General features: G+C 35.8%; 1 protein-coding gene across 1 annotated transcript in view; it reads left to right on the top strand.

Moving 5' to 3' along the window:
* The first annotated feature begins 13,111 nt into the window (after positions 1 to 13,111).
* LOC107755383 (nephrin-like) overlaps positions 13,112 to 24,654 on the top strand; it is a 54,812-nt gene continuing 43,269 nt past the window's right edge. The window contains 3 exon segments of the mRNA XM_016572162.1: positions 13,112 to 13,142; positions 13,226 to 13,420; positions 15,959 to 16,081. Of these exon segments, the coding sequence (XP_016427648.1) occupies positions 13,112 to 13,142; positions 13,226 to 13,420; positions 15,959 to 16,081 (349 nt within the window).

Genomic DNA, 24,654 nt, shown 5'->3' with positions numbered 1-24,654 from the left:
ATATTAGTATTTTTGTGTTCGTTACACAGTGTTCAGATTTGTCATCAGAATTGGAGATGTCTTTTTAATTCAACAGATGTTGATATTATTAAACAGGTGGTCATTGCATTAAATAAAAGATAAACTCAAATGACATTTTAGAGGTTCCACAAAAACATGTTTTTTTTTTTTGTTTGTTTTTTTACAGTATTACAAAAAAGTTTGACATGGTGGGTGAATTGGTGACATATTTTTTTAATAATTTTTTATAAAAAAATAAAAATGTATCTTAATCTAAAGTTCGAAATTAAATAAAAATGTATTTTCAGGATTGTAGGTCTAACATTGTATTATTGATCAACTAAATGCAGCCTTGGTATGGATAGTATAAAGTATAAAAGAGTTTATTTTTTTTCAAACGCTTTTAAAAATCTTACCGATTTTCTTACTTTTGAACGGTAGTGTATAATGCGTAAAAAAAAAAAAAAAAAAAAAAAAAAAAAATATATATATATATACATACATACATACATACATACATATATATAAAATGTACTTCTACAAAGCTCTGTATGTATAACTGAACTCTGACGACCCAGGAGATGCTAGTTGTGAAGCAGGTACTTGGATTTGCAAAAACATCTGCATGCCCCAGTCAGAGAGCAGAGAGCTGATCTCATTTTCTGCACATTGGGATATTTCATGCTGTTTTTGCATCCAATAGGTCCAGGCTTGAGTGTGGGGTTGTGTTGATGATGTAATGATAAATAAATAAATAAAATAAAAACCTTAACATGTACCTGACAGGGTCAATGCATGTGATGCCTCTCTCCGGTCCAGCCAGAAACCATACCAAGTTTGCATCTACAGGGAATCGAATTTCATATCTTTCAAATTTCACATTTCTGAAGACACAAGGAGACTGACAAGGACATATATGAGATGTAAACAAACTCCAGCACAAGCATCAATTGTCATTGAGCAGAATGGCATCCGTGACAGCATGCAGGAATCATATAGACATGCCGATGCACCCTGTATGTGCACAGATTACAGTTCTGTTCAATCTACCAAGGAAGACGATGATTCTTATTCTGAGAGACATTACAATGTCAATATTACATTCATATATAGGACCAAAAAATGTTTTAGCTTTGATGCTATCTACATTCTAAATATAATCTATATTCTAAATAATACTCAAAATTATATATATCATCAAGGCTGCATTTATTTTATCAGAAATATTTATAATATTATAATTTAAAATAAATGTTTGTGAATGTGAATATATTTTAAAATATAATTTATTCCTGTGATGCAAACCTGAATTTTCATCAGCCATTACTCCAGTCTTCAGTGCCACATGATCCTTCAGAAATCATTTGACATGCTGATTTATTATCAATTTTGGAAACAGTTGTATTGCTTAATGTTTTTTTTTTTTTTGGAACCTGTGATACTTTTATCAGGATTCTGAATACTTTCATTCAATACTTTTAATAAATTGATAAAAAATGATAAAATCTTTACTATCACTTATATATATATATAAAACCTACACTCTGTGTTTTACCTTTGCTTGTCTGTTCAGGTAAATTAATGCTACTGTTGCAGTAGCATAAAATGACAAAACATGGAAACATGAACAAAACAAATTGAGAAAATGTATTAATTAAATTCCCCTTCCTGTGCCATGTTGATGTTTTCCCTGCAATAATTAAGGTACTTGTTTGTCTTTGGGGACAGTGGAGAAGGGAGGTTGGACAGGCCTGAAGAGCATCTCATTAAAAGACCTGGACATGAATCACTGAGTCATTCAGAAGAGCTCCAGACTCCAGACATAACTTCAGACCTTCTTCACATCTCCCTGACAGTGCTCCGACGCACCAAAATAAGGTTTGTGTCAAAAAGAAAAGAAGAGATAAGTTAATGTTCACAACGAGCAGTGACTAGCACAGCAGTGAAGTCTGAACAAAAACTGTGTTTTTTTTTCTTTTGGTTAGTCCACAGCGCACTCGGGGAACGTTCGAATTTGAAGGAGAAAATAGTAGAGAAAAAACTGAGCACTCCGCTAGTGTCTTTTTATAGGGGCATGAGCCCTAGTTAAGTAGTCATAATCAAACTCTTATAGTTTTCTGTGGAATTAAAGTTTTTGTTCTGCGATCACATTGTGTATATGCAACTCGCAGAGGCAGTAGAGAGACTGACAAGTAGCTGGTTAATGAGAGAATGAGTAGATATACTGTATAAACAATGGAGTAATGCCAAATTTACACTGCAAAGGTAAAAAAAAAGTGCCTCTGAAATGGTATTTGGGTGGGTCAGAGCTGGCTAAATTTAATCTGGATTTTATGTAGCCTTTACATGACTGCATAAAGTTACCTTAAGTTGTTCATGGATATCCTTGCTGTGTCTTGTTCTTAGTATGAGTTTGATATTTGGGTTTTCATTAGCTAGCTGTGGTCATAACCACCAAACAATCCAGTTACACATAATGTTTGTACCAAAGCGTACGAGGTTAAAGGTCATTCAATACACTCTGAAGGAATATAGTGGAACAGATGCAGTTATGTTAACCGGAAGCCCATAGTAACATGTGGGTCATTTTACAAAACAGGTGTCCCTCATACATATGAAAATAATCTTGTTGCACTAGCAGGTATGCTACAGGTATGCTACACTTCATTTTCTCTCTGTATATACACTACTGTTCAAATGTTTGGGATCAATAGGATTTTTAAATAGTTTTGAAGGAAGTTTCTCATGCTTACTAAGACTTTTGCATTTATTTGGTCAAGAATATAGTAAAATAAAAAACTGAAAATATTTGTGCTGATTAATATTTTTGTGAATAATATTTAGTTTTGAAAAAAGTATTATGCTTACTCAGGCTGCATTTATTTGAACAAAAATAGCGTGTAATATTGTTACAATTGAAAATAACTTTTCTATTTTAAAATGTAATTTATTTAAGACCCTTCAGGAGTCTCTTTTAATATATTGATTTTGTGCTCACGAAACAGAATCAACAGTTTATTAATTTTATGGAAACCATGATTTCCATTTTTTTCAGGATTTTTGATTTACAGAAAGTTCAAAAGAACAGAATTGATTTGAAATGGAAATATTTTGCAATTTTATAAATGTCTTTACTGGCACTTTTCATCAATTTAATGAATCCTTGCTGAATAATCAAATTAATTCATTAAAAATATATATTTTTACAGCTGTGAATATATTTCAATTTTAGGTAAAAGTGTTTTATTAAACGTGTTTAAAATGTGAGTTAAAGTAATGAAATATTCCATAAAGATGGCATGATAACATTTCACTTAAATGTCACTATAATCATAATCATGAATCCTCTTTTTGTTAAATTAAACTGCAAAACTAAGTTTCTGAAGGCATAAATATATTACGACATAAATTGAAATAATCAATTTAGTTTGAGATGACATAATACAATCTTACAAAAATGTACTTACCTTACCAACCTAGAAAAGGCCCATTAATAGTATTAATTATGCATTAAACATAAAAGTGACCCAATGCAAAAATAACAGAGTTTGTATAGGAATGCTGGGAGCTTGTGCTGATGAAAGGCTAAAGACCTCTCTGGGTGCATGTGATGAAAAAGAAGACAGACAGAGAAAATGAAGGGATATGTTTAAAGAATGTCTAAATACAGTGTGCGTATGCTCCGACCGAAAGCCCTCCATCCATTCACGGAGATTGCAGTCGCGCGTTCACGGTTTGGCGTCTGGGACTGTTTGCGGGCACAGAGTATAATTGAGTGTGAGTTAATTCCTATCAAAGCCCATTGGACTGCAACTAATGGACCGAGGGAGATGCCTCAAGGAGCCAGCGCTTTCAATTTCTTTTGTTTATTTAGATGGGAAAATGTTTAGTTTTTAATTAAGTAAATCACTATTATTTGTTCCAGTGTGGTTGGTAATTGGAAGAGATTGCAGTCTGACTTGAAATGCAAGCGCTATTGGCTTTGAGAGAGAGATAGGGAGTAGTGGAGGAGGCTAAAGCGTGGCGTAATGGCCGTGAACTTGAGAGAGCTCTTTCCATGCAGTATAGAAACACTCCCTGGGCTTCACTTTGAAGTGTTCCTAAGGTTCTCTCTGAAAACTTGAACTTATTCAAAAGAAGTGCTTCAATGGACTGTGAAGGTAAAAAAAGAGAGAAAAAAATCAAGAGCCATTGTAACGTCCTAGACCCTCTTAAGTGCATGTGTGTGTATCTCTTTACATATGTAACTTTCGGTCTATTTTTTACAGATTTGTTTTGTTGGTGTGTGATCGGAGGAGATGGGTTTCTGGTTTTCGTTCATCCTCTCCAGTGCCTGGGTTTTTCTACAGATGGAGCTTCAAGGTACAGTTTGAAACTCAAAGGCCAAATACAACTATTTTATATTCATTATATGGATCCATTTACACTATAATTACACTAAGGTATTTAATCTAAAAAACCCTGAGTCATTATACCAATTACTGTGTCCACAGCTTTGTCATTTGCAACAGTTTTCAACCATCGGTACAATTATCTGCCAAAGGTGCCATATTTAATGAATAAATATAATCCTTCATCAAAGCATGAGAATCTTTGTACAAAGGTGCACATACAAAAAAAAGAGGTTTAGCAAAATCAAGAAAAGCATACTTAAACTTCTTTGCTATTAGTCTAAACAAAACTACACCACTACACAAATTTACCATGGTAATTTTCAGTCAAACTACCATTGATTCCCTTGAAATGCACATGTTAGATTTTTGCAGTAGTTTTTTCATCTACCAATACACAAATTCTTTAGTTAAATAGAAAGAGTTTGAATGAGATTTTTTTTTTTTGTATTATCATTAGCTTATTATTATTTGTATTTATTAAAATGGACATCGGATGCCCATTTTCCACAAGTTGGTATGATTCTTTAGGGTCTTCATCAAATGTCTGCAACATACTTTGGTTAAAATTATTCAGTGGTCGTGTAAAACAACACCTTTTTACCTTGTCAAAAACAGCTTTGTTCACAGCGAGCCATTTCGGTGCATGTCTCTTTAAATGCTAATTAGCTCTGCTAACCCCGCCCCCTCTTCCGTGGAAGAGGAAAGGCGATTTGCAAATATTCATAAAAAATATAAAGTGTGAGACTTACTTCTTCTGGAGGTGCAGCTGGATCATGAACAGTGGGTACTGATCCATCCTTGAGTTTGAACTTTTTAGCAAAACCTGCCTTGAATTGTCCCTCATTCAGAAAGCAATCTGGAGTAAAATGATTTGCGCAGACATAAACTAATTTAGGTGTATTTGGTGGCGCATTACCATCCAAAACAAAACTAATCCACTGCGTCCTCAGTGGCTCTCATGTCGGGAGAAAATGAAGACTCTCATGTTCACTTTTACATCCAACTACAAAACACCTGCATTGCTTACGAGACATTAGCTGCGTCCCAAATGAAAATACACTGTGCACTTATACACTATGTACTTATGCACTATGTACTCAACCATGTAGAGTATGAATTATATAAGGTTATTCTGTCATTCATAATCAGAGTCTGATAGCCGCTCCCCCTTCGCTATGTAATTAATGTTGCGACAGTTGAGTGCATGAAGTGTCTAACATTCCACACTTATTTTTTTCGGTAATTTAAATATTTAACAAACTATAAATTTCTTTTTTTGCTAGTACTTAATTGAAATGTCTATTTAAATGTCTGAAATCTTAAAATAAATTAAATAAAGTGATTGAAAACACTGAACAGTTTTGATATAAGAAAAGCACCGAGCACGTCTTTCTCTGGCTCAGCGCCATATATATATATAGTTTTTATTCATTTTTGTTTTAGTTTTAATTATATTTAATTATTAATTAAAATTAAAAAATTAAAAAATTTAAAAATTTAAAAAAAAAAAAAATTTAAAAAAATTATTAATATTATTAATAATTATTTTAGTATATCAAATTAAAATAAATGAAAATGATATTGCCTTGGAAACTAGCTTAAATAAAATAAAATAGGTTTTTGCACATTTTATTTCTATAAAAGTTTATTTTAATTCAAGTAACACAAAATGTTTTTTTTTATTGTTTTATATTTTAGTTAACCCTGGGTACATTGTGTACTATTTTTTTTTTCTTATTGAATGCTTTAATAATTGACAGGTAAGATTAGAAAATAATTTAACCTCAGAATAATCTTAATATTCAGATATTAATATATATATTTTTTATGGTTTTAGTTTAAGTTAACTATAATAACACTGGTTAAAACTATTTAATAAAATATTTTGATGAGGCTTTCACTATTTGTAATGAACATTAGGTTTGAGCAGACGTGTTCATTTTATCTTTTTTATGTAATATGATATTTTATTTTTTTTATATTATTGTATTTTAAAAAATCTATATATTTTTTTAATTTGATTTTTGATTTGAAACTATTTTTTATTATTTTTAATAATTTATTTAATGGAAATTATTTAATGGAAATAAATACTTGTATTAATAAATAAAAAAATAATATGAAATGTAATAATTAAATAATAATTTTGTACATTTTTTCTATTACATGAAGCATTTATTCTTTATTAAATTACTGTTAATAATTTTCTTACATTTTTCCTGTCTTATAATACACAAGATCCAGCTAAACACACATGCACTGTTCTACATTAATGCAGACATAAAGACTACCACATTGGTTCCTCTATACGGGCAATGAGAATGTTCCACAAAGCAGATTATATCCTTTGGTGCCGTGCAACAACATATGCTACCATCCAGTCCAAATTGAGCCTTGGCATAGAGTAACCAATTTCATCTCTACTAAACATGATTGTTGGAGCCTGCTAATATACAGGCAGCACAGTTATTATGAGATAAAAGCTCACAGCAAAATGGTGACGAGACGAGGGAGGAAGGCCTGGGATTCTGTGTCAAAAGCTTCTCAGACCAAAGAGGATGAAGGCATGTCGGTGCTCCACGCGGCGTCACGTGGCGTTAAGTCAAGCAAATTGTATATATGGAGGCAGAATGGGAAAATGCAACAAGCAATCATTACAGTAAATTGCCTCGACCATTCTTTCTATTCAGATGCAGTTTTGTCAAGCAGTGCAGAACCGGTGAGGGAGCATTTACTGCATACAGCTGTGAGAGTAGAAGATTTCAACATTTGCTTGTGGGCCAAACTGGCTAGATATACATTTTTTGTGACACACAGGAACTATTCGAGGACATTTTATGTAAGCCACCTCTTATATAATAAAAAGTACTTGTGATTTACCAGAGCTTCAGTGGCCATGACCAGCTCAGCACACAATGCTTGGAAATTTGTAAGGGGAATGTCAGTGTTATAAAATAAACCTTGATTACATGGCTACTCTCAAAATAAATAATTATTTGAACATGAAATCATGTTTATTACTTGAAACAAAATCTTTAACTGAAATAAAAAATATATAAAAAAATGTAAACCTATTTTATTTCAGCTAGTTGCCAAGGCAGAATTTCTCATCTTAGTTTAACTAAAAAACTAAAACTAAAATGAAAATTTAATTAATAAAAACTAAAAACAAAAAGCTAATAAAAATGACAAAAATACACAACAAAACTACTAAAACTTTAACTAAAATGAAAATGAAAACCGAAAATGTATAAAAAATAAAATCTGATTCAAAATCTCAACAAAAACTATAATAGTAGCTCAATTATTTTAAAATAATTGTATATAATTTAAAATTGTATATAATTTGTATATAATTGTTGTATAGTTTGTGTATAATTGTTTTATACAAACACAAATTATAAGTAATTGTGCCCTGCCCACTTTGAATCTCATTGGTCCAAAATTCCTCCTCACAACTTTGCTTTGATTGTCGTGTCTCGCAGCAGTTACACGTGTAGTATGTGTAGACGACACATTTCTTGTCACTAAAAACTTTGCGTCATGCTTGGTTTCACAACTGAAACCCACTGAAAGCACCTCTGCGAATTGAAAACCACAGACGCACTGTTTATGAAAGGTGTCAATGTTTCCTTCGTAAATATAATTAGAAATCCAATTATTTGCTTGTAATTGCAATATTTTCATACATTATGCAATGTGCAACAAGCTTTATAGGGAAGGAGATCGCATGAGATTGCAGTATGTGAAAGATGAGACTCTGCTTGTGGAGATGCGGGGCATATAGGACCTACAATAATGTACAGTATTTGAAAAATAATGTGTTTTTTGAACTTTAAAGCATGTCAACATATTCTGTTACACTAAATACACAAAATAATGATCTTTAAAAAAGCATCATATGACCCATTTAATTATGTCTGAATATAACGTCTAGCAAAAGAAGTCTCCAGCAAGCACTTTTGCGAATCACTGATCTGACCAATCAAGGCCGAAAGCATTCAAATTGTTGTGTTGAAGCACCTCATGCGTTTTCGTTTATGCATAACTTTGAAGCTATGACTCAACCACCAATCTAAAGCGACCGTTCCCTGTTGAATCAAAGCAAAAATTAGTTTTTTCTTTGATCCAGACTTTGAAATTCCATCTCCTTTGAGTCCTTGAATGGAACGCACATGGGTTGTGATTAAAATCTCGGAGTCGTGTTTATTTGGACTACAAAAGGAGCAGAATAATTCATTGTTGTACATCGCATTAGCGTTGATACTTTCTGTTCCAGAGCTGTAGTTTAGCGTCACCCGCTATAAACTAAAAGTCAGATTCTATGCTGCAGCTTAATCCATGTCACTATCTTGTTCAAATGAGACGTCAACGCACCGCATCAGGAGTCGGAATCAGACCGGGGTGCGTGTTTGACATGTCTTTCCTCTCCTATCACTGCTTCTCAGGCAGCTGAAGGGAAGGGAGCGCATGAGTACAGCTGGCTGCAGCATTTAAATGTGCCATGCTGATTATCTTGCTGCTGTGTTTACGTATTCATTTATGTAAACATTATGCTAATGTGTTTTTCGGCTTGTCGCTTGTGTCCAATTGTGCCCTTCAAGTTTGACGTGAGGTGACTGATGCAGTCTTGATGTGAAGTTGCAGCTTCTGTTGTTCGGGCTTCTGAGAGCAGTCGAGTGTGCCCAGATGCACTGGATATTTGTCATTGGCTCAAAAGAGGTGCCGGGGTTTGAAAAGTCTTGCTCGTGCCCTCGGGAGCAGCCTTTCAAGAAAATGTGTCCTAAAATAGCTGACGCTTTTGTGTGCGCTACATTTGCTTTTTCACTCTAAAGAGTGTCCGAGTAATCATAGTCTGTAAGAGGTCTTTGAAGGCTGGCTGAAGCCACGATCGGATCAGAGGAGCCTGATAAAAGTCTGATGCCGACTTCATACCAGGTACATCTAGGGCTCACAAAAAAAGAGCAAACGCCTGCTAACTTGTGTGTATCAGATTAAAGGAGTAGCTCACCCAAAAATAAAGGCCACTCTTGCCATACAGCTGTTGTCAAGTTCCAAAAAGGGCAACAAAAACACCCCAAAAAAACTGCTTAAAAGTGAAAAAAGCAACAATGCCATAGAGAACCATTTTAAGTTCCCCAAAGAACCTTCCAGTAAACAGTCTTTAAAATAACCTTTGTTTGTTTGAAGAACATTTTAATATACTGAAGAAACTTTTTCCATCATAAAGAACCTTTTATGCAATGGAAATGTTCTGTGGAGGGTAAAGGTAAAAATAAAGGTTCCGAAATAGGGTTTTTGTTGAGATGCCATAAAATAACAATTTTGGGTTCCCCGAAGAACCATTTTATTATTAATATTTGAAGAACATTTTAATAATCTAAATAACATTTTTCCTCTACAAAGAACCTTTTGTGCAAAAGAAAGGTTACATACACTCTTAAAAAAAACGGTTATTTATTGGCATCTGTGGTTCCATGAAGAACATCTATGGAACCTTTCCATAAAATAACAATTTTGGGTTCCCCGAAGAACCATTTTATTATTAATATTTGAAGAACATTTTAATAATCTAAATAACATTTTTCCTCTACAAAGAACCTTTTGTGCAAAAGAAAGGTTACATACACTCTTAAAAAAAAACGGTTCTTTATTGGCATCTGTGGTTCCATGAAGAACATCTATGGAACCTTTTCATTTCACAGAAGGTTCTTTATAGTGGAAAAAGGTTCTTCAGATTTTTTAAATATTCTTCAATCTAAGAAAAAAAATGTCCTTTTAAGAACTGTTCACTGAAAGGTTATTTGAGGAACCAGTAATGGTTCTTCTACAGTTTTAATGCAAAAACCAGTTTTTGGAACCTTTATGTTTAAGAGTGTAAATGTTAACGGTTGTTGATGGATCCATAGATGCCAATAGAAAAACCTTTGTTTTTAAGAGTGTAAGAACCATTTTGGGTTCCCCAAAGAACTTTTCAGTAAACATTTCTTTAAAAGAACCATTTTTTTCTTAGTTTGAAGAACATTTTAATAATCTGAAGAACATTTTTCCTCCATAAAAAGAACCTTTTGTGCAATGGAAAGGTCTTATGGATGGTAAAGGGCAACAAAAAAGCATGTACACACAAAATAAAGGTTCCAAAAAGCGGGTTTTGCAGCAAATGCCAAGAAAGGACTATTTTGGGTTCCCCAAAGTAATTTTCAGTAAACAATAATTTTTTCTTAGTTTGAAGATCATTTTAATAATCAAAATAAGCTTTTTTTCCACCATAAAGAACCTTTTGTGTATTGGAATGGTTCCATGAGTGGTCAAGGGAACCATAGATGTCTGATTTTAGAACCTTTATTTTTAAGAGTATATTCTGAGTCTTAAGAAACCATATGATAGCTTTTCATTGGGGTCCAATGTTGTTTGGACTCCAATTGCTTTCAATATATTCTTTAATGCCAAAAGAATGTCATATAGATTTTTTTAATGAGGCGAGTAAATGATGACCGAATTTCCATTTCTGGGTGAACTATCCCTATAAGTTGTTATTCACTTGTAGTGGTGAAAAAAAAATCACATTTTTGTTTTGCACTGTTCCTTTAAATCTCAAACCACTATTGAATGCCACGTTCTTTTAATTAGGTAGGATCTCCCACACAGAGGTTCCACAATTGCATTCCCGATGTTACACAACGGGGTCGTCGGAGAGTCATCGTCAGTGTTATGTCCCGTTAAATCATGTTTATGACAGGTACAAGCCGACTCCATTCGAAAGAATGATCAGCAGATGGGTGTCACACAAATCATAATGCCACAACACAAGTGGTGAGGAAATAGGCGTCTTTTTGTAGCCCAGTCATCATTCTTCTGGGTGGATATTAGCCGTAAGTGTATTGACAGCTGAGAAAACAGCAAGGGGATTTGAGATCTCTTCATACCTTCAGAGATTTAATTCTCTGTAATTACTTTATTGACTCATTTGCAGAGCTGAATTGGCTCCAATCTGTCGTCAGTAAAACATACACAGAGATGAGGAACAGCAAAGCAATGCTTAAAGGCAGGGTATGTGATTTTTCAAAAACACTTTAGAAAACTGATTCGGGCCGAATAGCAAAACAAACTTGTAGCCAATCAGCAATAAGGGGCGTGTTACATAGTGTAGCTTTAATTATTTAACTAAATATTTCACTATTAAATAAAATGCATTGACTTGATTCATGTTTTTGACATATATCACCTGAATTAACTGATTCATTAGAATAAATCAGATTTTTCAGGGTATGAGAGAAAGAACCGTTAAACCACATTGTAACCACCGGATCTGAACTCACGTTACTTGCATGAGTCCCACAGCTCAAGAGCACATGTGATAACCACCAGGCCACACAAAGTTTTTAAAAGAAGGAAGCTTGACGGGCATTAAATTACCTTTGCCATTTCAAACATTCAGGGAAAAAAGAAAAAAAAAAAACTCTCTTACCACAGTTGTTGACCTTCGGCACAGTGGCAGAGATTAATTAAAGAAGAGAAATGTCTGAGCTCTATTTGGATCCCACTCGGATAATGAGAGCTGTTAACTCAATCCGAGTTATTCCTGGCCCTGAAATCTTGAGATTTGAATTCCTCTGGTAATACAACCAAGTTTTGTATGCATATTTTTAAATTATTTTAATTGTGGAGACATGGATATGGTGACAACATCATACAGGTAAATATACTGAAAATAGATTTATATTATTAAGTGAATAGTTTGTAATTTAAGCTATACTTTGTAAATTTTGGCCCTCTTGAGGTTGAAGCGCAAAACTGCAAGTAACTCGTGGAGGAACATTGTTTTGTTAATTGTGTGAGTTGTACTTCGGCTGGCTCCACTATTCTACACTGAAGAATCTGGCTTGAGACGCACCGCTGTGTTCATGATTCATGGATTCATAGATTCATGGATCAGTGCGAATGTCACTAACAGCACCAGAACTCTCCTAATAACGAAAAAAAGAAAGATACCTGAAAAATATGACTTATGAGCAGATAAGTAGCTTAAATGCCGTTGTTGTTTTGACTTGTGTTGTTGTTTTAAAGCTGCTTTACAACAGAATTGATCTCAGTTTACATCACTGAATTATTATTTTCCTGTTTATCCCTGTAAAGCTGCTTTGAAACAATCTGTATTGTATAAAGTGCTATATAAAATAAAGGTTATTTGTTGGAACCGATTGTTCTAGTAGATGCACAACAAATGTAATGCTATGCAAACTATGCTGATTCGTGTTTTATTACGGGTGCTTTTCGTTTCCCTTTTTGCTTTTCGAGGTTCAGTTGTTGTGGCTTCAAACTTCCACTGCATAGTATATTAGCCTGATCTAGAGTCATTTTTTGTCTGAATCAACAGATTCACTAGAATGAATCGGATTTTCCACTGATATATATGAGAGAAAGAACCAACTAGATGAGCTGATACACTGAAAAGAATTAGTCCTTTCGTCGGTACACGTATCAAACCAATTCATTAATATGAATCAGACTTTCCAGCATACATATGAGAGAAAGGACCAGTTCACTGGAATAAAAAATGGCATCTACTTTGTCAATGTGACATTTAAAAAACAACTTGTTCCGTTAGCATTAAAAAACAAAACAAAACAAAAAACCCTGAACCATTGTCTGACTAATAAAAAGGGTGCTGTAAAGTCAGTAGCACTTCTACTTTTAGTTAGTTAGTTCCAGCAAATATGTTTGCAGCCTTCAGCAATAGAAGCTTGTGTTGGTAATGAAAGATTTCTCCGTCCTAACCTTGACTCGCATCAGCTCTCCCATTTTCTTCTGTTGTCTTTCTCTTTTTGTAGGTGTGTGTGGGCAGCAGGCGTTCAAGACAGAGCCACGTAATGTGACGGTCAGGGTGGGGGCCACAGCTCTGCTGAAGTGTGAAGTGCTGAGGGCCTCAGGGGCCATGCAGTGGGTTAAAGATGGGCTGTTCCTGGGACCTCAGAGATCGCTGCCTGGCTACCCACGCTACAGCATGACAGGAGACCAGCAGAAAGGTGAGAACTCGGAGGGATGGAAAGAATGACATGCGGTGATTAAAAACAAATGTCTACGAGTTGCTGAGATGTTTGCTGACATGTTGTTAGATGTGCGTGAGCGGGCAACTGTCCCCAAAGAGCACGAGAATGTGAAACTGTTCTCCAAACAGATGCTACAGTGTAATTCATAAACTTGATTGAATTTGAGAAAGTAAAAAATTAACTATATGTTTGTTTGTTTGTTTGTTTGTTCGTTCATTCATTCATTCATTCATTCAATCATCTATTCATTTATTCAGTTAGAAAATGTCACAAAACTTGCCATAAAAGTCATATTTCACCCTAAAATCAAAAGAAAAAAAGTTGTAATTATTGAAAATAAATAAATAAATAATAATAATAATAAATGGGGGGGTAGATTGCTGACATATATTTAAATATTTTATAAATAATTATAAAATATATATTTTTTTATATTTACTATTTTTACTATTTTCATATGGTAATTACCATTTAAATATACAGTATGTTGTCTTGGGTAAATGCCCGGGTGTGTTTGGGACAAATTGAGGAAACAAATCAGATTTTTTTATTAAACATTAGCATTAAACATTAGAAAATGTTTTATTCATAATCTCAATGCACAGCAATTATTATTTATTATTTATTTATTTATTTATTCATCCATCCATCCAGGTATGTATGTATTTAGTTAGTTAGTTAGTTAGTTAGTTAGTGAATCTCACAAAAGTCACATTTGACCCAAAAATCTAAATCAAAATGAATATTTTTATTAGGAAAAAAAAACAAATATTTTTATTGTCTTGGGTAAATGCACTGGAGTGTTTGAGAAATGATAAATTAAGGGGGGGAAAAGTCATCTTTTTTCAGCGTGAACGATTATTAGCATGAATCATTAGAAAATGTTTTGATCACAATCTGCAAATGGCTATAGATGCCTCCATCTCCATTTCTAGTTTAGATGCAGCCTTCCTCATCAAAATGCGCTCAGCTCTCTTAAAAAACAGCTTAGCGAGATACTATCAAAGGGCTTCTAATTTAAGCACCGGAGACAGATTTAAGAAATCAGCTTTTTTTTTTTTTTCTTTTTGAGTGAGAGGACTTCAGTACCCACCCCCAATTCCCTTCCATATAAATAAATAAATATATAAAGTAAAATCAGCTCTGAATTACTCCTATTTTTAATGTCCATTCAGAGTAAATTGAGATTATTGTGTAGTGGGCTGAGGCAGTGAATAACCTATGATGCTTGGCCAGCCTGCTTTGTGCATATAATAAAAGCCAATTAAAAGACAATGCTAAACAAGTCCTGAGCATCTGCTCCTCTTTGTGAAGAAACAAAAGCTGCTATCCAACATAGTGAGAGAGAGGCAGTTTGTGCCAAATGCAAGTGCAAATGCTTATAAAATGCTTACGCTATTGAATACTACCGCTTGTGCCGCCGGGCATTGATAGCATGACGGATAAAGAGTGCCATGTAAGGGACAAATGATATCATAAAAAGACATGCTGAAAGCATCTTTAATGTTAACCCTGCCAACCTTAATCTACTGATACGCAGACACACATCCACATGAGTTCTGCGTGACAAACCGTAGGTGCACACACACACACACTCTAATACCTTGCAAAAGGAAATGAGTGAGAGGACGGGCCAGAGTCCCCATTGGCGTCTCATATTGGTTGTAAGAGGCGTAATTATTGGACTTCTTCAAACACGCGCTCACAAACATCCCGAACCGAGTCAGCGTGTACCGAGTGCAATTTAAAGAGAGTGGAAAATCATTAATGATTTGAAAGTGGTTTCCTTTCCTTCAAAGATCACATAGATCTGAAAATTGCTGCTGCTTGGTGTTAATTATCCTGCCATCCTGCCTGACACCTCCTTTTTTCAGCCGTGGAAGTTGTCATATCAGGATACTATTTTCTGCATGTTAGTTTTCTTCAGAGGGGAGGAGAAAAGGAAAAAAGGGGAAAAGAAAAATGCTCAAGGCTCGAACAGCTTGCATAAACTTCGCCCGAGCAGCCATTAATCCTGGAAGAATGGTAGTTGAACAAACAACCCCTTGGTGGCACGATATTCTGCTAGTAAATAACAAGAACCTTGCACACAAAGGAACGATGTTGAAGGGCTGCATCAAATAGAATGAATCACAAAATCTTTCTCTGTATAACGCTCGTCGCTAATTTGGGCCATTAATTTGAGACTGCACATACATTTTGCTCTACCATTTGACAATTGGAATTTCTTTACTCCGATTAGTTTCTAGTTAATTAAAAGTGGATTTTAGGAAGCATCTGAACATGCCAAATCTCCAAATTTATATTAATGGTGGAACTCTTCAAATATGCTTTTAGAAACCCAAAGCATTACAAATGCTATCAGCGGAGTTTAAGTTGTCCTAACCCTGAATATTCATTCAGTGCTGTCAAGTCTTTTCCGCTCCATTGTCCGTGTGAACAATAAGATCACATTTCTCTCATATTCCTTTCTTTCCTCCTCATAATTTCTGCTCCGCCTGCTTTCTCCTACAGGCCAGTACCATCTTCAAATTCTCAACGTGAGTTTGGAAGACGACGGCCCCTACGAGTGCCAAGTGGGCCGGTCCGTGAGCAGCCACGCCATCGTGTCCCGCACAGCCTGGCTCAATGTGCAGAGTAAGCAATCCCATCTTTTACCACCAAGCAAGGAGAGGGGGGTGCAAATGGGGAGAAGCAGCATGTGGGACAGCTTTAGGCATGACAGATCGCTCAACCAAGGCCGGTAATGGCTGCGCACGCACTGAAAAGGTGACACGCGGTGGCAAACCTAAACCTGTCACCATAGCCACATTCAGGGTACTAATGAGCCATAGAGTTTCTCTGCAGTGTGGTGGAGAATCCCTTGTGCTACACTTCAGATAAAGTCCCATTGGTCACACAGGTGTATGACAGCGGTGATAGCATGCATTAGTGGTGTGGCCAATTAGTTAGCGTGCTTGGCCACAGCGGATAGGCACTTATAGCGGGCAACATCTGAGACTAACCTGCATGATCAACTTGAGCTGAAGAGAGATCCTCCTGCTTGTGGGTGATAACTTTTTTCCTTTAATTTAGTTTCTTTTTTAAACTCTACGGTAAAATATAACATGTCCAGATGGGTTTCTCTTTGTCCTTTGCTGTAGAAACTTTTATAAAGTCAAGTGCTGCTATGGTTTTAGAGAGGGAAATGAAGATTTGGGAAAGTTTCATTTTTTGACCAAGTGCAGGATTTCTTACCATAGTTTTGAGTTTCGAGGTCAGTGCAATATATCGGTTTGTGACTTGGCTGTGATTCTCTTTGTATCACATGAACCTTTGAGGCGGAACTTGTCCAGATGGGTTTCGCTTTGTCCTTTGCTGTAGAAACTTTTATAAAGTCAAGTGCTGCTATGGTTTTAGAGAGGGAAATGAAGATTTGGGAAAGTTTCATTTTTTGACCAAGTGCAGGATTTCTTACCATAGTTTTGAGTTTCGAGGTCAGTGCAATATATCGGTTTGTGACTTGGCTGTGATTCTCTTTGTATCGCATGAACCTTTGAGGCGGAACTGCCCTGAAGAATACCTGAAGGAAATTCATAGAGGGAAAGAGTTTGACTTTGTGTCAAATTGATTTCAGTGAAAGATGCTGGTAGCTATTGGTTCAATTCTGTGCTGGTGTTCTTTCCAATCAGAGTACACATTAAGGATCGTTGGAGCCGTTTCAACATGTCAATTCCTTAAGCACTCGAGCTCCAAGGATGTTATTACTCAACCGTTCTTGACTCGTTTTGATTCAGACATGAGTGGGAGACAGAGTCAGTGAGCTGCTAACTTGAGAACAGCTCAGATTGGATCATTGTGAGCGAATTGATGAATCTAGAATCACTTGGACAAATGAATTGTTCAGTTGAGTTGAACTGATTAAAAAAAGGACTAACCACACACACACACACACACTCTCTCTCTCTCTCTCTCGGGGCATTCTGGGAGTTTGCACGTGCGAGAGTGGTGGTGGGGCGAAGACTGAGTGGTGGCATTTCACCTTTTTTCTTTATGCTTTTTCATCTTGATTCTGCATGTTTTGGTAAGTCTTTTTTAATTGTTGTTGTCAAAGTGAGTTTTTACGCAGAGGGATGGCGTCTCAGGTTGAGGCGTTGTCCTTACGCAATGGACTCAGGTGTGTACCTGTTGATGGGATAATGGTGGAGGATGTGCTTGTTGCGATAGGAGAGGTGGTAGGCCACGAAAATATTTCCTCTGCTTCTCGAATGAACAAGGCTGTTGTGGTCTTTTTGAAAGCGCAGCATCTTGTGAATCAAATAATTGAAAGTGGCCTTATTGTAAATGACGATTTAGTCCAAGTTACTCCACTCTACAGGGTTTCTTTTAAAATTACGATTTCAAATGTAGATTGTTTACCAAAGTTTATAGATATCTGGGGTGTTAATGAGGTATTGTGTACTCTATATGAGAACAATAAAATGGTGTTGACTTTTTAAAAAAATGTATGTGAAAAAGAAGGAAAAAAGTGTTTCTGAATGAAGTGTGAATAATTGTGTATTTTAAGAGAAAATTGTTATAATAAAGATATTTTAAAATTCAAAAAATTATCTCTCTCTCTCTCTTCCGTACCCACTGTATATATATATATAGAGAGAGAGAGATAAAGATATAGATAGATAGGTCCTTTCAGAGTCTCTGTCTTTTGCTTTCCTTCCACCTCTTCTGCCTCCTGCGGTGGGAGCCAGCCCATATGTCTAAGGCAGGGGGTCTTGAAAGCCCCTTTTCTTCACCAGTCATCAAGCATTCACTTCCTCTTCTGTCCCAGAGAGTGTGTGTGTGTGAGTATGTGAGTGTGAGTTGAGTGTGTGTGCTTGTAATGGAGGGCGGTTGCTGTGGTGACTGCCTTTCTTTTGCCTGGGAAGGCAGCAGGTTTTATTGACAGCGATGAAAAAGAGAAAGGACAAGACAGTGAAGATGGTTATGGGTGTAATAGAATCTCAGTTTCACACACTTACACAAACACACACACACACACACACACACTTCTGCATCAACAGCAGCAGGCCTCAGTCACTCATTTATCACAAACAACAGATGGGTTCATATTGTGTTTGTGTGTTTTATAGGGCTGTCAATTCACACATTCATTTAGTGCGATTGAATTATTTAAAAATAACAGTAATACAAAATCACAATGTATTTTATATAATTAATTATAATTATTTAATAATTATACAATAAATTAAAATTAAAATAATTTATCATATTTATTTATTATAAATTATATTGTAATAATTTATTATATTATTTAACATTATAAATGTATAATATTTGTAAAATATATTTCTATTAAATCACACTTTTTTTAAATGATTATTTTTATATTTACAATTTTATAATTATTAATCCTGCCTCCCATACTTAATTTTTTAATTTGCCAATTAACCATCAAGTGTGATATTGCTAATCAGCAGGGATATAGAAGATCCTTATATAATTTTTTTTTTAAATGCAATAAAAATTACTTAAATTCCTTAATATGCAAGTTTTAGACATAAAACAAACAAAATACTGACTATACAAATACACTTTTTGTAATATCTGTTTGTTATTTAATACATTTACCACAATAATACTAGGCTAATGTCTTTTAATGATTTTCATTTAGGGGCTTTTCAGACAAAGAGTGAAAAATTTAAGGGGGTCTGAATACTTTCCGTACCCACTGTATATGATTAATAGGCATGTCATTGAATTAATTTGATTACAGTGTTTAAATGAGTCCTGAAAAATGCAAGACATTGCTCTCCTTTTTACTTATTGTTTAGTGTTGCCATATGTAAGTGAAATATTAAAGGCTAATTTTTGTTTATATGAAATGGACGTTCGCAAATGCGAGTGCTGAAGGCAGCAGTATTTTCCCATCCATTACCTCACCATTGCACCCATTCGGGGCTGGATTTTTGCTGTGTCTGCTTCTAATCTACCTCAGTAAATCCAATCCAAATGGCATAATGTCTTTACAGAGGGGAGTGGTGAGGTGGGGGAAAAAAGAAAGAAAGACAGAGTGAGAGACTAAAAGATGAGGCAGGGTCTTAATTGGATTCTCTCTGTCCATGTGATATGTTTTATAATGGCCTAATTCAAGATGAATCACCCTTGGCTTGCTAGAAGCTAAGCGCGTGGCCACAGCATCAATAGCTATCTTCACAGGCACTGCCGTGAAGCTTTCTCAACACTTCTGTGTGTGTTTTTCTTCTTTGTCGCACACAGACAGAAGATAACCACGGATGTCACTTCAAGTGGCACCTTATAATCCTGAACAATAATGTGGCCGTGTCCTTTTTCTCCTTTGATCCCGACTAGCCACTCCAGCAAAGCATTGTTAGCATTTCACGAATGCACACAGGTTCCGATCTGGTTCAAAAGCTTCTTTTTGCCTGCCTTAATTAACTGTTTGAAACAATTAAAAGTTACTATGGAAACCTGTTTCCATCTCAGAGTTAAAAATACCACTTTATATCTCGCAATTGTGACTTTGTGTCTTTTTATCTCACTGTTGCAGTTTCATTTCTTGTAATAGGATCCTTACATATCAAATGTCACTTTTTTCATTTGAAAACGGTTTTATTTTTTTTATTTTTTTAATCTGAGGTGCAAACCGGTTTTCATAGTTAGCATGTGTTGGTGCACTTGTTTTATGTGATTGTATTTGACATTATGAACATGATTTACTAAAGATTGGAGCAAATAAAACCACATTTCATAGATATAAAATATTTTAATTAACTTAAGTGTTAAGTGGTTTATTAAAAACACATTTTTGTCATTGTAGAATAATTGGTTTACCTTTTTTGCAACATTTCATGCTCTCTTGAAAATGTTTCTGCATTTAATTTGAGGATTTTGTTTACTTAGTTTTTTTTTATGTAGACGAATAGACACTTGTTATGAACATCTGTGTTTTTCTGAGTGATTTGGTATGTGGGGAAAAAGACTGATATGTTAGAATACATTAGAAATTATTTATTTTCTATATATTTGTCAAAAGGGCACATTGTTGACTAGTATGCTTTAACCAGCCAATCAGTTTCTTTAATCAGAAACTCTCCATATGTTCACAATTTGCTTTATTATTCTGACAATTATTGAAAAATCATGCAGCAGTAATAATGATACAGAACAATATTATCAGTGCTATAATTACTGCCGTCTAATGAGAAAAGCTTCTGAATCAACATGTTTTTTTTTTTTGTCTGAGTTTGTTAAGTTATGACAGAAAAGATCCAAGCTTCTCTGATTAGGTAAACAAACCAATTTGATATTGATTGGATGGATGGATAGATTAATAGATAGATGCATAGATGTATGGATAGCTGAATAGATTCAAAATAAATATATATATATATATATATATATAAAAACAGAAAGTAGGCTTTATTTCAGAATGATATGACACGGATATGACACACAATGTCCAGCAGTATCATGACACACCACTCTCTCGGCCAGCTGGAATCTCTTTCCCTGATGAGAGTCACTGCTGAGTCGCCATGATTTGGGTTTTGTTCAGGCATCTCTTTGCCACCCACGTTCAGTATCAGAGTCATGAATTGTGCCACATATACGTGATTGTCACTCACATTAAGTCAGCTGCACGTCCTAGCACTCCTGGCTGGAGGTGTTTACAGTTCTCTGCATAGCCTCAGACTAAATATAAATGCAAACCCATATCCAACACGGCTTTCTCCAAAAATGCTGAAGCTTTCAAGAGTCTCAATGTTCGGCTGATTGCGGCTTCTAGGGCTCCAGAGTCATGTGACGTTCACAAATCAGATGATTGGACTTAAAAACGAAACATTTCTGAATCTTAGTGCCTGAGGAAAGATGGTAGCGGGGCCTGGAGCCCTCCCTGGGCTGAACGGGGGATCAGGAGCCCTCTCTGGGCTTGACCGGGGAACAGGAGCCCTCCCTGGGCTTGACCAGTGAACAGGAGCCCTCCCTGGGCTGGACGGGGGAACAGGATCCCTGGGCTGGCTGGACGGGGGATCAGGAGCCCTCCCTGGGCTGGACGGGGGATCAGGAGCCCTTTATTATTATTATTATTATTATTATATTTAGATATTACTGTAAATAAATAGACAAACAAACATGGCTTAAAAAGCTAAAGTAATTTAACTTTTGTTGTGAATAGACCTTGTAATATAACACAACACCCTTTTTTTTCTGGTGTGTCTTGAGATCAAATATCATTTGTTATGTTATGTTCACCCACGTGAACAGCAGGAATTGTGTTATTTTGCTCTGGGAAAAGCTATAGAAAGAGACTGTGAGCACACTAGTGTCTGTTTGGACTGTGTGGTGTGTAGGGAAGTGGACTCGTGTTTTTAGCTTATGGTCGGTAATTGGTTCGGACACTGTTTTGTTTATCAGTTTTCAGTCTGATTTATGTAAATCAACTCTTGTTCGCCGAGTGTTGAAAGTGCTTATTGTCATATGCGGTGGGCTAAAAATGAAGAATATAAGAGCAGGAAAGACAGAGGGGGAGAAATTGCTGTTATCTCTCTAGCCTCAGCTGCACTTGCTGCACCCTTCAGACAGGAACGAGATGGGAGGAGATGAGAGGAGAAGTGCGAAGCGAAGGAAAAGGTGGAAAGATCAGTAGTATGAAGACGAGAAGATGAGATGAAATGAGAGAGGGAATGAAAGAGAGAGAGCAGAGGAGGAGAAATGTCACCGCTTCAATGGCTCTTAGCTTCAAAGCTCACACCTGAGCCCAGCGTAATCGTGTGTGTGTGTTTGTGCATGAGTGTATTCAAGCCTTTTGAGGCATGTCTGGTCAAAGCTTGTTAACAGACTATGTTTGCTCATGTGGTCTAACAAGGCTCTGATGTGTGGTGGTGGGGGGGCATCACAGAGGTTGTGCAGATACACGTGACCATATGAAAAGATGGTCTTCATTTTGAGGCAGCGTTGGGTTTAGAATAGAAGAATGACCTCAACTTACCTGGCCGTGTAAGAGTTCAACTCTATTCAAATATGTAGTTTCTCTGGCTCAAAGTGGGCCTGACATCAGCTGACCCTGTTTACTTTACTCATTGTGAACGATCGATGTGTGTCATTCCAAGAAAAAGTATGCTTTTTTTCATTATCAATTCTCAAAATGCACTTGATCTGCTGCTGAATCACTGTTGGTTAATGACATCAGTGGTAAAAGAAAGGAGGAGTTTCAGCTAATGCAAATGTTAGCATCTGCAGCGCCATTGACTGAATGACTGATCTCAGACACAAATGTCTTTTTCTAAAAGAAATCTATCTATCCATGTCTATCATCTATGCATATATATTTTCATATGTCTATCTATCTATCTATCTATCTATCTATCTAGCTGTCTGTCTGTCTGTCTGTCTGTCTGTCTATCTGTCTTACCATTTTATCTATTGTTTCATCATTTTATTTTCTATCATTCTATAATTTTATCTCTCGTTCTATCATGTTTTCTGTTGTTTTATCTGTTATTTTAGCGATCTGTCTGTCTGTAAGACCCATAAACATTCAAACTTCAAAGGTTTTTCAAAATATTCAAATAAGACTTTGTCAACCCAGCATTTACATTTGTTTAGGGTTAAAGTTAGGGTTAAAATTACAGTCATATGAATTTAATTGAATTTCACTTAATTTTACTTCTGCAATTTTGCAATTTTGAATCATGTTTGCATCCTTAATTCAGTCTAAATTCAAGGGTTTGGCTGGTCATGTGATCTGAAAATGTCTGTCAATTTGAGTAAACCCATTCATGTAAAATCAAACCACTTTTATATGTGTAGAGTCCTCAACTCATGACCCTGTACATAATTTAACAATATTTTTCTGAAGTATTCTTTTCATTATGTGTGAAACTTTTTAATGAGGGAGCAATTTCTGAGTGCACCTTTAAGTAAACATCACTGTTGTCACGGTTATCTCGATAACCAAACTGCATCAACATTCATTTAGACATGTAATGTGTGACTGATCTAGAAGTCCATGGAGGGAACTGTTTTTGTTTATTTCTCCAGGAAATGTGTCTATTTGTGCACGAGAGAGCTTGAAAAAGAGCGTCTGTGATAAAATGATTGCCTTTTGACTATCTTTTCATTCACTTGGCTTTTGCATGTGCGAATTGGTTTGGAGGAAAACATTTGCATGTTTATATGTTTATTGATGAGTGTGTGAGAGAGAAACTGAGGGGGTTTGTTCATCTGTTTGTGCTAATGAGCCTCTTATCTTCCTTATCTGTCCATCCATCTGCATTTGTCTAATGAATCAAATTTTGCAGCTCAATGTTTCCCGCCTGAGCGCTCGTGTGTGTTCATATCTCTGTTCTTGTGCATGCAAACATGTACTTCTGTGTGTCTGTGTTTTTATTTGCTTTGTGCATGTGAGCGTGCATTTGTCTAGGGAGGAGAGGTCGCAGGAAATATGGTGGGCAACTCAGGTGGGCTTCTCTGAGGTCCCAAGCTTTGCCTGACTAACCATTGGCTGTCATGCTTCGGATCCCAATGCTGCCAGTAACACAGACATAAACTAGGCCCCCCCTCACACCCCTTGTTGTTTCTGAAAACAGGCTGAGAGGCCTAGTCATTTAAATTAGTTGTTACAGCAGGACGTCCATGACATCAGACTTGAGATGAATTAGTTAAATTATATTAGTCTTGACAGTAATAGCTACTCGGTTTTCTTAAAGTCACCATGGAATCAAAATTGACCATTCTTCTTATTGGAGTATTGCAGTGTTTATTGTAAATAATTTGTGCACCATGTGCATCATAATCCTTTTTTTTTATTTTTTATTCACACATGCCCCCCTAATCTTTAATCAGAAACATTTGTAACATTTGTAACATTTGAAACAAACGCATTTCTTCTCTGGTGAGTGTGGGTTACAGTAATCTAGAAAACTATGGGATTACATTTCTGCCACATTTCTGCGCGCGAAAGATCATATTTTGAGCACACATAAGTGCATTTTGCACGCGCGCGATCTGAGTTTTGTGGAGAAAACGTTCGTTTCACAAAGAAAAAAGTATTTCGAGCGCACGAAAATCAATTTTGCATTTAAAATAAGTTTTTGGATATGTGCAGACCTTCTCTTTTGCGCTTGCAATGTTTCACTAGCTTGCTCACCTGATGCCCGCCCTCAGTGCTCTCTAAATACCAACAGCTCGCGTGCTCAACACAACCCAGC

This window comes from Sinocyclocheilus rhinocerous, unplaced genomic scaffold (genome assembly GCF_001515625.1).
Source record: "Sinocyclocheilus rhinocerous isolate Xijiao unplaced genomic scaffold, SAMN03320098_v1.1 scaffold3307, whole genome shotgun sequence".
NCBI classification, from domain to species: Eukaryota; Metazoa; Chordata; class Actinopteri; order Cypriniformes; family Cyprinidae; genus Sinocyclocheilus; species Sinocyclocheilus rhinocerous.
This window is presented reverse-complemented; position numbering and strand designations above follow the sequence as displayed.